A 14,614-nucleotide genomic window follows, 5' to 3' on the forward strand; every position below is an offset into this window, starting at 1 on the left:
TTCTTTATTTTTACTACTGTTTGATATAAAGTGTGTCCGTATACCAAGTGATCTAAAACAAAATTCTAATGACTCTGCACTTGTGCGTTGAATGCCCTCAGATTGACAGATTATATGATTGGAAGAAGAGCCCAGAGACAGATGTTGCTGCCACATTAAAGAAACAAAAGAAAAATACAAAAGATGAGTTTGAAGAGCGCACAAAGTCCATCATTGTTGAGTTTGCACAACAGGTAACAACTTCTCTGCTATAGAGAGTTTATGGAAATGATGTAGCTGTGTTTCTTGGTAATGTTTGCATGCATGGGTGGTGCCGTGTATCTAGGTTATAAATATAGCCTCATATCTTTGTTGTCATTGTGTTTTATTAAAGGGCTTGAACGCAGCTTTATTTTATGAGAATAAAGACCCCCGCACGTTTGTGTCTATGGTTCCTACCTCTGCTCATTCTGGAGATGGTATGGGGAATCTGATCCACCTTCTGGTGGAGCTCACACAGAGCATGCTTGGTAAAAGACTGGCTCATTCAGAAGAGCTGAGAGCCCAAGTAATGGAGGTAAGGGACACATGCAATTATACCATTGTCCTTCACATTGCTCCCCCCCCCCCCACTGAATGATTTGTTTAATTTTTTTCTCTAGGTTAAAGCGCTGCCAGGCATGGGGACAACCATTGATGTCATCCTTATCAATGGTCGGCTAAAAGAAGGTGACACCATTATTGTTCCAGGTGTGGAGGGGCCAATTGTAACACAAATCCGTGGCCTTCTTCTGCCTCCTCCAATGAAAGAGTTGCGAGTAAAGGTAAAGTGTCTGAGATGTTTGCTTTGGTCAGCTCTAGTTTTTTCCTGTAATTAAGTGGATAGTGCAATTTTACATTGTATGTATTGTAAAAATAAACAGATGGCTAAAAACTTTCCCTTCCCACATTTAGAATCAATATGAGAAACATAAAGAAGTGCCAGCAGCTCAGGGAGTGAAGATTCTTGGTAAGGACTTGGAGAAAACCTTGGCTGGTTTACCGCTGTTGGTTGCTCACAAGGAAGATGAAATCCCGGTGCTGAGAGTAAGTTGTAAATGCCATTTTTTTTTAAATTTACAGTAGACCGATGTGGGTTTCCTGGCAATCTCATATTAATTTAATTCAATTTATATTTAGGATGAGCTCATCCATGAGTTGAAACAGACATTGAATGCCATCAAGTTGGAAGAAAAAGGTGTTTATGTGCAAGCATCTACACTGGGCTCTTTGGAGGCCCTGCTTGAATTCCTGAAGACCTCAGAAGTGCCAGTACGTGTTGCATCTTTTTATTACTTCAACGACTGTGCTATTTTATGTTTCAATCAGAGCCTAGTTAATTTCATTACTTGTCTACTGTATAGTAAGCTTTTTGGCCCATCTACAGTGAGGGAAAAAGATATTTAATTCCCTGCTGATTTTGTAAGTTTGCCCACTGACAAAGAAATGATCAGTCTATAACTTTAATGGTAGGTTTATTTTAACAGTGAGAGACAGAATAACAACAAAACAATCTAGAAAAATGCATTTCAAAAAAGTTATAAATTGATTTGCATTTTAATGAGTGAAATAAGTATTTGACCCCTTCACAAAACATGACTTGGTACTTGGTGGCAAAATTCTTGTTGGCGTTCAGAGGTCAGACGTTTCTTGTAGTTGGCCACCAGGTGTGCGCACATCTCGGGAGGGATTTTGTCTCGCTCCTCTGCAGATCCTCTCCAAATCATTATGGTTTCGAGGCTGACTTCTGGTAACTCGAACATTAAGCTCCCTCCACATATTTTCCATGGGATTAAGGTCTGGAGACTGGCTTAGCCACTCCAGGACCTTAATGTACTTCTTCTTCAGCCACTCCTTTGTTGCCTTGGCCGTGTGTTTTGGGTCATTATCATGCTGGAATACCCATCCATGACCCATATTCAATGCCCTGGCTGAGGGAAGGAGGTTCTCGCCCAGTACTTGATGGAACATGGCCCTGTCCATCGCCCTTTGATGCTGTAAAGTTGTTCCCTCCCCTTAGCACAAAAACACTCTCAAAGAATAATGTTCCCACCTCCATGTTTGATGGTGGTAATGGTGTTCTTGGGGTCATGAGTGGCATTCCTCCTTCTCCTCCAAACATGTTGAGTTGATGTCAAAGAGCTACATTTTTGGTCTCATCTGACCACAACACTTTCACCCAGTTCTCCTCTGACTCATTCAGATGTTCATTAGCAAACTTCAGACGGTCTGTACTTGTGGTTTCTTGAGCAGCGGAACCTTGCGGGCGCTGCAGGATTTCAGTCCTTCACGACAGTGTGTTACCCATTGTTTTCTTGGTGACTATGTTCCCAGCTGCCTTGAGATCATTGACAAGATTCTCCCGTGTGGTTTTGGGCTGATTCCTCACCGTTCTCATGATCATTGAAACTCAACGGGGTGATCTTGCATGGAGCCCCAGATGAAGGGAGATTAACAGTTAGTTATTTTGTGTTTCTTTCATTTGCGAATAATCGCACTAACTGTTGTCGCCCTCTCACCAAGCTGCTTGACGATGGTCTTGCAGCCCATTCCAGTCTTGTGTAGGTCTACAATCTTGTCCCTGACATGCTTGGACAGCTCTTTGGTCTTGGCAATGGTGGAGAGATTGGAATCTGTTTAATTTCTTCTGTGGACAGGTGCATTTAATACAGGTAACAAGCTGAGAATAGAAGCAATCCCTTTGAGAGTGCTCCTAATCTCAGCTCGTTGCCTGTATAGAAGACACCTGGGAGCCAGATTGATTGCTAGGTGATCAAATACTTATTTCACTCATTAAAATGCACATCAATTTATAACTTTTTGGAAACACGTTTTTCTGGATATTTTTGTTGTTCTGTCTCCCTGTAAAAAAAAACCTACCATTAAAATGATAGACTGATCACTTCTTTGTCAGTGGGCAAATGTACAAAATCAGGAGTCCCTGGATCATCCAATGCATCTGACATCTAAGATCAAAGCATTTCTGAAACTGGAAATCTGTGCTGATACTTGAGGCAGGTTAATCCTTCCTTCCAATGAAGTGAAAAGTCTTGCTGACAGATACCTGCCAGTCAGGTTTGGAAAGCATTCCCTGAACCAAGAGGTTCTTTAGAACATGGTTCTCAGGGGAGCGGAAGTCGTTGATCAACGTATTGGAACTTCGGGCAGTTGAGCTGGCCCTCACACTGATCGGGCTGCCTTTAAGGGCAGTCAAAGAGGGACAAGAAGTCACTCTGCTTCGGAAGACGTGGACTTGATGTTGTCTTGGACATAAATTCATGTTCTGGCCCTCTCCGCTGTAGAATTGGCAGGCGGATCTTTTCTACTGTCAACAGCTGAATTGGGGGAAATGAGCTCTTCTGGGTGTCCAGTTTTAACAATAAACTGGGCAGATTTGTGTCCTGCACCATGGTTCTTCTGGCCATTAAGGTGGATGCACTGGTGACTCTCTGGAATCCGTTTTCTATGATCAATGCCTTACACAAAATTTGGAGAGCCTTCCAGTAAACCTGATTGCTCTGGTATAGCCCAGAAGAACATGGCATGTAAACCTTGTATACCTCTTGGCAACTAAGCTGTGGATTCTTCCCAAATCAGCCGGTCTTGTCTCAGGTTCCGATATTCCATCTTGCCCGATGGACGCTGACTTTGACAGACCTCTTAAAGTGGTTCTAAAGGCTTTTTACCTTCATGCATTCTATGCATGAAGGTAAAGAACCTTCTGTGTGCAGGAACTTGCCTTCAATACTGTTACCCCTTTTGAACTTGTACCCATCCTTAATGAGGAGTCTTTGAGTACTGTTGGTACATTCATGGCATTTACTGTTCATCAGTCCTTTCCTGGACCCACCAGATTGTCAGGAATCCACTGTGACTTATTCATTTGCTGGTAAGCTTCTGCCCATTCAACAAAATCCAGAAGTACCTGTTCTAAGTAGTGGAACTCATGGCCATCCTAGTGTTTTTTTTTCTGGTATCCCCATTGCAGGAAACCTTTTCTTTTTTTTTTTCTTTTTTTTATTCAGGACTCTTGCAGTCCGAATCCTCATGCTGGTCCTTTACACCTGAAAGTCTTCTTTGCAAAATAAGTTAATTCAATCTGCTGTGCTCCTCCCAATAATGCAAACATAATAATAGATGTCTGAGACTTTTGAGGCCGATTCAACAATCGGGCTCAGCCTGCATAGTTGTAGCCGACTGTGTCCAGTGTTGCTGAGTGCATAAGACACACAGAGCATGGCTTGGCCCCACCACCCACTCCCTCCCTACTGGCTGTGATGATTGACAGCGGGAATGCAAGTTTTTTTTTTTTTTTTTTTTTTTTTTTTTTTAAATATCAATGGTTCTCTGCTGCTGTTTTGGACTAAAAGGGTGAAGCTTAAAATGTGGGATGATGATGATGATGAATGACAGCCAAGTGGATACAGTAAACGTGCAAGTAAAAGTTTCTTCGTTTCCCAATTTTTGTATTGCTTCTTCACATGCATACCATTCATCTAAATTTTTTTTTTTTTTATTCCTTTAGTATGCTGGAATTAATATCGGACCCGTTCATAAAAAGGACATCATGAAAGCTTCTGTGATGCTGGAGCATGATCCTCAGTGAGTACCTTATTTCCATAAGCCATATGTATATCGGTGTATTAAAGGGGTTGTAAAGGTTCGTGTTTTTTCACATTAATGTGTCCTATGCATTAAGGTGAAAAAACACCTGGCAATGACGGCCCCCCGTTTACTTGCCTGAGCCCATTCACCTGCTGTGCGCGTCCCCCGGTTTCCTCTTCTCCACGGAGTCTGGCCGTTGATTTGGATAGATTGATAGCAGTGCAGTCATTGGCTTGCGCTGCTGTCCATTGCATCCAATGACACAGCCCCCGGGGCGCAGGACCGAGTCATAAACTTTGTCCATGGACGCAGCGTGTATGACAGGGAGCGCGCCCGCACACTAACCCCCTTGGGATAGAGCTTCCAAGAGGGGGTTGGCTATTGCGGGGAGGAGCTGAGACAGCCGTAGAGGGACCCCAGAACAGGCGGATCGGGGCCACTCTGTGAAAAAAGAAATGCACAGTGGAGGTAGGTATGACATGTTGGTTAAAAAAAATGGGCACTGACTGGCAACCTGGGCACTGGGATAAACAAGTGATGCCCAGCAATGCCCTCAGTGTCCATCAGTGCCACCTCTCAGTGCCCATCCATGCCCAGTGCCCACCTTTCAGTGCCCATCTGTGCTACCCATCAGTGCCGCCTCACCGGTGCCCATCAGTGCCGCCATATCGGTGCCCGTAATCGAAGAAGAAAATGTATTTACAAAAAAAAATAACAGAAAAAAATAGTTTTTTTCAAAATTTTCGGTCTTTTTTTTTTAGTTGTTGCGCAAAAAATAAATATCGCAGAGGTGATCAAATACTACCAAAAGAAAGCTCTATTTGTGGGAATAAAATGATAAAATTGTTTGGGTACAGTGTAGCATGACCGCGCAATTTTCATTCAAAGTGCAACAGCGCTGAAAGCTGAAAATTGCTTGGGCAGGAAGGTGCGTAAGTGCCCGGTATGGAAGGGGTTAAAAACCATTATGAATAATAAAAATACAAGTGTTTTTTTCCTTTTTTTTTTTTTTTGTTGTGTGTGTGTGTGTGTGTATAATCTATGTATATTTATGTGTATGTATCTTAAAGAACACTTTTTGTAATTGGTAATTTCTGCTTCACACTTATTAAGATCTCCCTCTTTTTTTTTTTTTTCTTCCCTTTTAGGTATGCTGTCATTCTAGCTTTCGATGTGCGCATTGAGAGAGAAGCTCAGGAAATGGCGGATAGTTTAGGTGTGCGGGTATTTAGTGCTGAAATCATCTACCATTTGTTTGACGCCTTTACAAAATACAGGCAAGATTACAAGAAACAGAAGCAGGAGGAGTTTAAGTGAGTGACAAGTCTGCTGTTACAGCCAAACCTGATTTGTGAAATACTTTTATAAAGGCTCCACTATTCAGAAGTAATATTCGTTGTACCATTACCACCACTGCTTTCACCATTTTCTTCCTTTACCATGCACTGACATTTCCCCCTTATGTACAGGAGGTGTAGTTTTGCAGCCAAGGTACATAAGCACTAAGCATTAAATTGCTGTGGGACACGATATATGTAAATAAGGTAGCCTGGAGGCCTCAAAGCAACTAATCTGTCTGTAAATAAAATTTTCTGTCCTACAGCAGAAAAGTTAAATTATTTTGGCTACTGTGGAGAAAACAAATTTATCGAAAGTTCTTTTAAATTGGCCTCATGGGACTTCATAAATGTTTCAGGAATGAACATAGAAGTTGTTTAGCATGGAAAATTAGCCATCTAAGTGTATGCAAGGAATCTATACTGATTTATTTTATTTGTTTCTTCTTCTAAATATAATGTTTTGTAAAAAATATACACACGGTGTGTGTAGATATAGATATCAATATATATTTATAAAATCCCTGTGTTTAACTATAAAACCAAAACCATTTTCTGCTTTCATTTTAGGCACATAGCTGTGTTTCCATGTAAAATTAGAATTCTTCCTCAATTTATTTTTAATTCCCGAGATCCCATTGTCATGGGAGTGATTATAGAAGCTGGACAAGTCAAACAAGGAACCCCAATATGTGTACCAAGTAAAGGTGTAAGTACCAATAGTTGTGTTACTTTACATTGATTTTATTTATCTACATCTATGGATATATTTATGGCTACATCATATATATTTTATTGAATTTCATTGGAGCAAAATTTTAGGGCCAGTCTTTAAGTGAGCACAGTATTTGAGACAAACCATGGCCCGTATTCACATACATTGGCACATATTTCTTTATCGTACATCACGGGACACAGAGCGGCATATTCATTACTATATGGGTTATATGGAGTACCTTCAGGTGATGGACACTGGCAATCTCAAAAACAGGAAGTGCCCCTCCCTATATAACCCCCTCCCATAGGAGGAGTACCTCAGTTTTTACGCCAGTGTCTTAGGTGTTGGTCATGGTTAAGCTTGCCTCGGGATTAAAGTGGGCTAATTTCGCGCCGTTTGCTGACAGGGGAAGGGCGGGCCTGTAGGTAAAAGGAAGGGGCGGCCCTTCCAAAAAGTTCCCAGCTCAGTGAAGTGTGGAACTGAGAGAGGAAGGACCAGAGCGGCAGCGTGGGGCGCCGAGGACACACAGTGGCCAAAGAAGAATATTACAGTCTTCAAAAGGACTGTCTTTTACCCTAGAGATAGGGTGTCTTTTTCAGCAGTTTTTTTTGGCAAATACTACTAAAGGGGGACAGAATGATTTTTCTTTCTTTGGTTTAAAAAAAAAAAGAAGAAACAAACCAAGTTAATAAGAAAGAAGGCATTTTTTCCCCCAGAAGGTTTTGGGCAACAACTATTTATTTTCCCAAACACCGTTAAGTAGCGGGCGTACCTCAGTATTGTACCATGGCGTCTGGTTTAGAGGGTACAAGAGGTGGGGATTCCCCCAGAGGGTCTGAGGTCTCAGACAAAGGCATGCCGCTACTTTCCCCAGAGGGAGCCTTGGTGGGACCATCGAGATCTGGGGCTGGAGCTGGCACGGGTCAGTCCAACCCTAGGGTGGTCACGGACGAGGTACTGTCCACCTCTCTAAAGGAGATGGAAAAAAGAATGGAAAAAATGATAGCCAAGGCTATGCGGGGCAGAAAACGGAATAGATCTCCGTCGCCCGAGCGTGAACCCTGAGATGAGGAGGTCCCTTCCGCAGGGGAATGGGAAGACCTCTTGGACAAGGACCAAGTAGGTTCAGGGATCGAGGATCCGGGTACGGAGGAGTCTGGCGCAGCCTCCCAAGGGGAGAGCTGGTGGGTTCAAGTTTTAACAGACTTGGTCCATAGGACGTTCAACTTGCCAGTACCAGATCTCCAAGTATCAACGGTCTCAGCTTTGGGCTCACTAAGAGCGCCTCAAACCAATGCGGTTTTTCCGATCCATCCTCTACTAGAGGAAGTTATGTTCCAAGATTGGGCCAAGCCAGATAGAATCTTTGTGCCACCAAAAAGATTCTCTGCCTTATATCCTATGGAAGAGAAATTTTCCAAGAGATGGGCAGCCCCGGCTGTAGACACAGCCATCTCATGTGTTAACAAATCTTTAACATGCCCTGTAGAAAACATACAGGTGTTCAAGGATCCGGTTGATAAACGCTTGGAAACGCTACTTAAAACCTCCTTCACTACTGCAAGGGCAGTAGTGCAGCCAGCTGTGGCTGCAATTGGGGTTGCACAAGCATTATCGGATCAAGCTAAGCAGATGCTTAAACTTATTCCTGCCCAGCAGGCAGAAGAATTTTCGGACGTCCCTAGGGCCATACGCTTTACGGTAGATGCGATTAAGGATTCTATCCAGCAAGCGTCACGTTTATCGTTATCCCTTATCCATATGAGAAGACTCTTATGGTTAAAGAGCTGGGAGGCAGAGCCCCCATGCAAGAAGCTCCTGGTAGGGTTCCCCTTCCATGGAGGACGACTCTTCGGAGAAGACCTGGACAAATACATCCAGACCATTTCAAGCGGAAAAAGTACTCTGTTGCCCACCAAGAAGAAGTTTCGGGGGCCTGCGTTTAAACGACAGTACTCCCCTGGGCAGGGGCCTTCCAATACCAAACAGTATCGACGGCCTCCTGCAAGATCAAATTTTAACAAGTCGCAGGGACAGGCCGTCGCAGGCAAGAAGCAGTGGTTTCGCAAGCCAGCAAAGCCAGCCCCCAAGCCGGCCTTATGAAGGGGCGCCCCCACCCTCGAAGGTGGGGGGAAGACTGCGTCTCTTTGCAGAGGTTTGGGAGGCCAGCATTCCCGACAGATGGGTACGGTCCTCCGTGGCTACAGGCTACAAACTAGACTTCCTAAAGTTTCCTCCTCCTCATTTTCAGGAGTCAAGAGTACCAAACGATCCGAAGAAGGGAGCCACATTAATAGCGGCATTGAATCATCTACTCTCTCAGGAGGTAATAGTAGAGGTACCAGTCCAAGAACAGGGGCTAGGTTTCTACTCCAACCTATTCATCATCCCAAAGCCCAACGGCGATGTCAGGCCAATTTTGGACTTAAAAATGGTGAATGCATACCTAAAGGTCCGCTCATTTCGGATGGAATCCGTGCGGTCAGCAGTTGCCGCACTTCAGAAGGACGATTTTATGGCATCCATAGACATAAAGGATGCTTACCTTCATGTTCCAGTTTACCAGCCACATCAAAGATTTCTACGCTTCTCGGTGGCTCTACGTCATTTCCAATTCATGGCGCTTCCCTTCGGGTTGGCTACGGCCCCCCGGGTGTTCACGAAGGTCCTAGCTCCAATCCTAGCCAATCTAAGGATCCAAGGGGTCACGATCCTAGCATACCTGGACGACCTCCTAGTCATAGATCACTCGTCTCCTGGCTTGGAACGAGCAGTGGCCCTCACAGTTCAGTACCTCGAGAGGTTCGGCTGGGTCCTAAATCGAGAAAAATCAGCATTCCAGCCCACAAGGCAGTTGGAATATCTCGGCATGAGATTAGACACAGAACAACAGAGGGTGTTTCTGCCTCTGATAAAAGTCAAAGCCATCAAGGAATTAATCCTACTGGTTCTAAGCAAGAAGGAACCAACTGTTCGCCTATGTATGCGGTTACTAGGCAAGATGGTGGCCACATTCGAGGCGGTACCGTACGCCCAGAGCCACACTCGCATCCTGCAGGCAGCCATCCTGTCAGCATGGAGCAGGAGGCCACAGGCCTTAGATATCCCTTTGCCGCTCTCATCAAGAGTCCGACAAAGTCTGTGTTGGTGGTTAGACCCTCAGAATCTACTGAAGGGGAAGTCTTTCAGCCCAGTGGCTTGGAAGATAGTAACCACAGACGCCAGCCTGACAGGCTGGGGAGCAATTTTGGATGGTTGCACTCGCCAAGGCACTTGGGCAAAGCCAGAGAAGCAGTTGCCCATCAACATCTTGGAGCTCAGAGCTGCTCGACTAGCCCTCAGGGCTTGGACGTCCAAGTTGCAGGGGTTCCCGGTGAGAATTCAATCGGACAATGCCACGGCAGTGGCATACATAAATCACCAAGGGGGAACCAAGAGTCAAGCCGCTCAGAGAGAGGTGAGCTTGATTCTCCTATGGGCAGAAGCTCATGTGCCCTGCATATCGGCAATATTCATTCCAGGAGTGGACAACCTTCAGGCGGACTTTTTAAGTCGCCAGACTCTGTTGCCGGGGGAATGGTCTCTACATCCACAGGTCTTTCAGACACTCTGCCAGAGATGGGGAGTGCCGGACGTGGACGTCATGGCATCAAGACTCAACAAGAAGCTAGACAGGTTCATATCCCGCTCAAGGGATCCGATGGCCTGCGGAACCGATGCGCTGGTTTGCCCTTGGCATCAGTTCAAACTTCTTTATGCTTTTCCCCCGCTCCAGTTACTACCCCGCCTGCTGCGCAGGATCAGGGTGGAGCACATACCAGTCATCCTGGTAGCTCCATCATGGCCCAGAAGGGCATGGTATTCACTAATCCTAAAGATGGTAGTGGGAGACCCTTGGACTCTTCCTCTACGGCCAGACCTGCTATCGCAAGGTCCGATCCTCCACCCTGCCTTACGGCATCTAAATTTGACGGCCTGGAGGCTGAATCCCTGATTCTCAGGGGTAGAGGTCTGTCTCAGAAGGTAATCTCTACCCTAATCAGAGCCAGGAAACCGGTCTCTAGGGTGATTTATTACAGAGTCTGGAAGGCCTATGTAGGCTGGTGTGAGTCCAAGCTATGGCTTTCTCGTAAGTTTACCATCGATAGAGTATTGAGTTTTCTCCAGCTAGGAGTGGATAAAGGACTGGCATTAAGCACTATCAAGGGACAGATTTCAGCTTTGTCAGTGTGGTTTCAGCGGCCGCTGGCCACCCACTCGCTGGTTAAGACCTTCATGCAGGGGGTCTTACGTATTAATCCTCCAGTTAAATCCCCGCTTTGTCCGTGGGATTTAAATCTTGTTCTGTCAAGTTTACAGAAACAACCTTTTGAGCCGTTGGCTGAAATTCCTTTGGTTTTACTGACAAGGAAGTTAGTATTTTTGGTCGCCATAGTTTCCGCCAGAAGAGTATCGGAACTGGCAGCCTTATCCTGTAAGGAACCATATCTTATTTTGCATAAGGACAGGGTCGTTCTCCGCCCTCATCCTTCCTTCCTACCAAAGGTTATATCCAGTTTTCATCTAAACCAGGATTTGGTATTACCATCCTTCTTTCCTAAACCTACTTCCAGAAAGGAAGGGTTGCTGCATACCTTGGATATTGTCAGGGCCATGAAGGCCTATCTTAAAGCTACAGAGAAGATCAGGAAAACAGATGTGTTGTTCATTTTACCGGATGGGCCCAAGAAGGGGCAGGCAGCTGCAAGATCCACCATCTCGAGGTGGATTAAACAGTTAATCACTCAGGCCTACGGCTTGAAAGGGTTGCCTCCTCCGTTATCATTAAAGGCTCATTCAACTAGGGCCATGGGCGCCTCCTGGGCAGCACACCACCAGATCTCTATGGCTCAAGTTTGCAAGGCGGCAACCTGGTCTTCTGTCCACACGTTTACAAAATTCTACCAGTTGGACGTAAGAAGGAATACTGATACAGCCTTTGGGCAGGCAGTGCTGCAGGCTGCAGTTTGAGACCCTCGGATTCCGGGGGGCTCCCTTTTGAGTTAAATTTAAAATTTAAAATTATTTTTTCTCAACTAAGTTGGATTTATTATGATTTGAGTATATCTCTAAATTAAATCCTTTTGTCTTAGGAAGATGTTCTCCCTCCCCTCATTGTAAGCATTGCTTTGGGACATCCCATATAGTAATGAATATGCCGCTCTGTGTCCCGTGATGTACGATAAAGAAAAAGTGATTTTTAATACAGCTTACCTGTAAAATCTTTTTCTTGGAGTACATCACGGGACACAGAGCTCCCACCCCTCTTTTGGGGACCATTTTGGGAGGCATACTGCTTGCTACAAAACTGAGGTACTCCTCCTATGGGAGGGGGTTATATAGGGAGGGGCACTTTCTGTTTTTGAGATTGCCAGTGTCCATCACCTGAAGGTACTCCATATAACCCATATAGTAATGAATATGCCGCTCTGTGTCCCGTGATGTACTCCAAGAAAAAGATTTTACAGGTAAGCTGTATTAAAAATCTCTTTTTATGCCGGCGTAGCTTATCTAATATACGATACGCTGACGTAGCGCAGAGAGGCAAGCACAGAATTCACAAAGTACTTGCCTCCCAAACTGTGCTGGGTTCCCTCAGCGTAAGCTGTCGTAGGTGGAAGTGGGCGTGAGCCATGCTAATGAGGCGTGACCCCATGCAAATGATGGGCCGAGTGCCATCCAAGTATTTAAAACGAATGGCGCATGCACCATCCCGTGGACGTATCCCAGTACGCATGCTCAGAATCACGTCCGAACTACTCCCTAAGATACGACGGATCACTGCCCACGACATGAACGTAACCTACACCCAGCCTTATTCATTCTTTTTTTTTTTTTTTGCTCAGACAAACCAGGCCAAAAAGATTTGGCTGAAAAGTCAACAATTTTTAAAAAGTATTTCAGAGGGATGAAGCACTCTTGAAATTGCTAAGATATTGGGGCGTGATAACAGAACCAGCAAAAGTTTTGTTGCAAATAGTTCACATGGTCTCAAATGTTTTAAGGGGAAAAAAAAGATGCATATTAATTGCCAAAGCTTTGAGAAGAAGCAAATGTGAAGCTACCAGGAACCCATTATCCTCCAGTACTGTCATTTTCCAGAACTGCAACCTACCTGCAGTGCCCAGAAATACAAGGTGTTCAGTGCTCAGTCTTAATGGGCCTGTCTTAAATGGGAGATTTACGGTGAAGGAGGAGGCTGTGGTTGCTGCTGCACAAAAAGTTGATCATCAACAGATCAAGAAACTGACAGACTCCATGAATGGAAGGCTTATGACTGCTATTGAAAAGAAGGGTGGCTATATTGGCCCCTATTATTATTATTATTATTATTATTATTATTATTATTGAAAAGAAGGGTGGCTATATTGGCCCCAATTATTATTATTATTATTATTATTATATATATATATATATATATATATATATATATATATATATATATATTTTTTTATGTTTATTTGTAAATTTTGAGTTTATTATTCTCACTTTGACACATGAAAAGAAACAAGTGAGCTGGCACAATTTTTCGTTTCGTTGCATAATAATTCTGCACACTAGTAGTTGCCCAATAGTGGTGCAGACATAGATGCAGTACAGTGGTGTAGTGGTTAGCATTTTCACCTAGCAGCAAAAAGGGTCTCTGGTTCGAATCCCAACCATGACACCATCTGCTTGGAGTTTGCATGTTCTCCCTGTGCCTGTGTGGGTTTCCTCTGGGTACTCCAGTTTCCTCCCACACTCCAAAGACATGCTGGTAGGTTAATCAGATCCAGTCTAAATTATCCCTAGTGTGTGTATGACTGTGTGTTGGGGACCTTAGGTTGTAAGGTCCCGCAAAGCGCATTGGGATCCTACGGGATAATTGACCGCGCTATATCAAGATGCCACTCAACTCTCATAAGAAAGCCAAAACCTAATTTTTATTTTCCTAATTATTCAGGTTTGAGGTTTATTAACATTTTGGATTGACCAAGAGCACTGTATTTGTTCAATAATAAAATTAATCCTCAAAAATACAACTTGTCTAATAATTGCCAGCACACAGACTTTATTCCCATATGATCCCATGGAAAAGCAATGTTTCTGGACCGCACCTTCTTCAGGCATGAGAAAACAAGCTTCTTGGTGTGTTAGCGACCTATTTCACTCATCTGTGCTGCGCCACTGCGTCACTTCAGGAGTAATTATTCTGTGTTGTGAATTTGAGCAATGCATATTATTGTGGCTAACCTGAATCTAAAGCATCAGAGCACTGCATGTATTGGTGTAGATAATTACTCTCTTGTAAAACGGAGATACTATTTCCTAAACCGGAGTTCCACCCAAAAATGGAACTTCTGCTTTTCGGAACTCCCCCTCCGGTGTCACATTTGGCACCTTTCAGTGGGGAGGGGGGAGCAGATACCTGTGTAATCCAGGTATTTGCTCCCACTTCTCTGCATAGGTCGCCGCGGGACCTAGGCCACGTCCCCTGCCTGTTTTCCTTAGTTGGGGGGGGCGACATTGCAGGCTTGCTGGACAGGTAAGTGTCCTTATTAAGTCAGTGTTTGTAGCTGCTGACTTAAAGCGGTGTTCCAGCCACACTTTTTTTTTTTTTAAGTCATTGAAGGGGAATACGCTATAAAGATGTGTGCATAGTTGGTACATCCTCATCCCCTTTCTACATGAACCCTTTACGCCATTTATGGACAATTGCACTCCTATTTGTTAATTTGTACAATATCACCAATCAGTAGCACTTCGAGTCTCTCATTTATTAAAGCCTAGAAAAAAGTCAGTTTTCACCTTCTAGTGAACCAAAGGTGTTTTATTGTTAAATAGCCTTTCCATGTAAAAATAAGAGCTTGTACACCATGAGCACTTTATTCATGTAATAAAAATGTATGTGACGCAT

The 14,614-nt window shown here is 44.1% G+C and overlaps 1 protein-coding gene across 2 annotated transcripts in view; it reads left to right on the forward strand.

Annotated features, from left to right (window-relative positions):
• Nucleotides 1-14,614, forward strand: part of EIF5B (eukaryotic translation initiation factor 5B) — a 69,672-nt gene that overhangs the window by 52,818 nt on the left and 2,240 nt on the right. For both annotated transcript variants that reach the window (XM_040336361.1, XM_040336362.1), the window contains 8 exons: nt 102-233; nt 374-556; nt 642-803; nt 934-1,065; nt 1,159-1,290; nt 4,544-4,620; nt 5,772-5,936; nt 6,531-6,669. In XM_040336361.1, coding sequence (XP_040192295.1) covers nt 102-233; nt 374-556; nt 642-803; nt 934-1,065; nt 1,159-1,290; nt 4,544-4,620; nt 5,772-5,936; nt 6,531-6,669 — 1,122 coding nt within the window. The remainder of the gene's footprint in view (nt 1-101; nt 234-373; nt 557-641; nt 804-933; nt 1,066-1,158; nt 1,291-4,543; nt 4,621-5,771; nt 5,937-6,530; nt 6,670-14,614) is intronic.

This window comes from Rana temporaria, chromosome 2 (assembly GCF_905171775.1).
Source record: "Rana temporaria chromosome 2, aRanTem1.1, whole genome shotgun sequence".
Taxonomy (NCBI): Eukaryota; Metazoa; Chordata; class Amphibia; order Anura; family Ranidae; genus Rana; species Rana temporaria.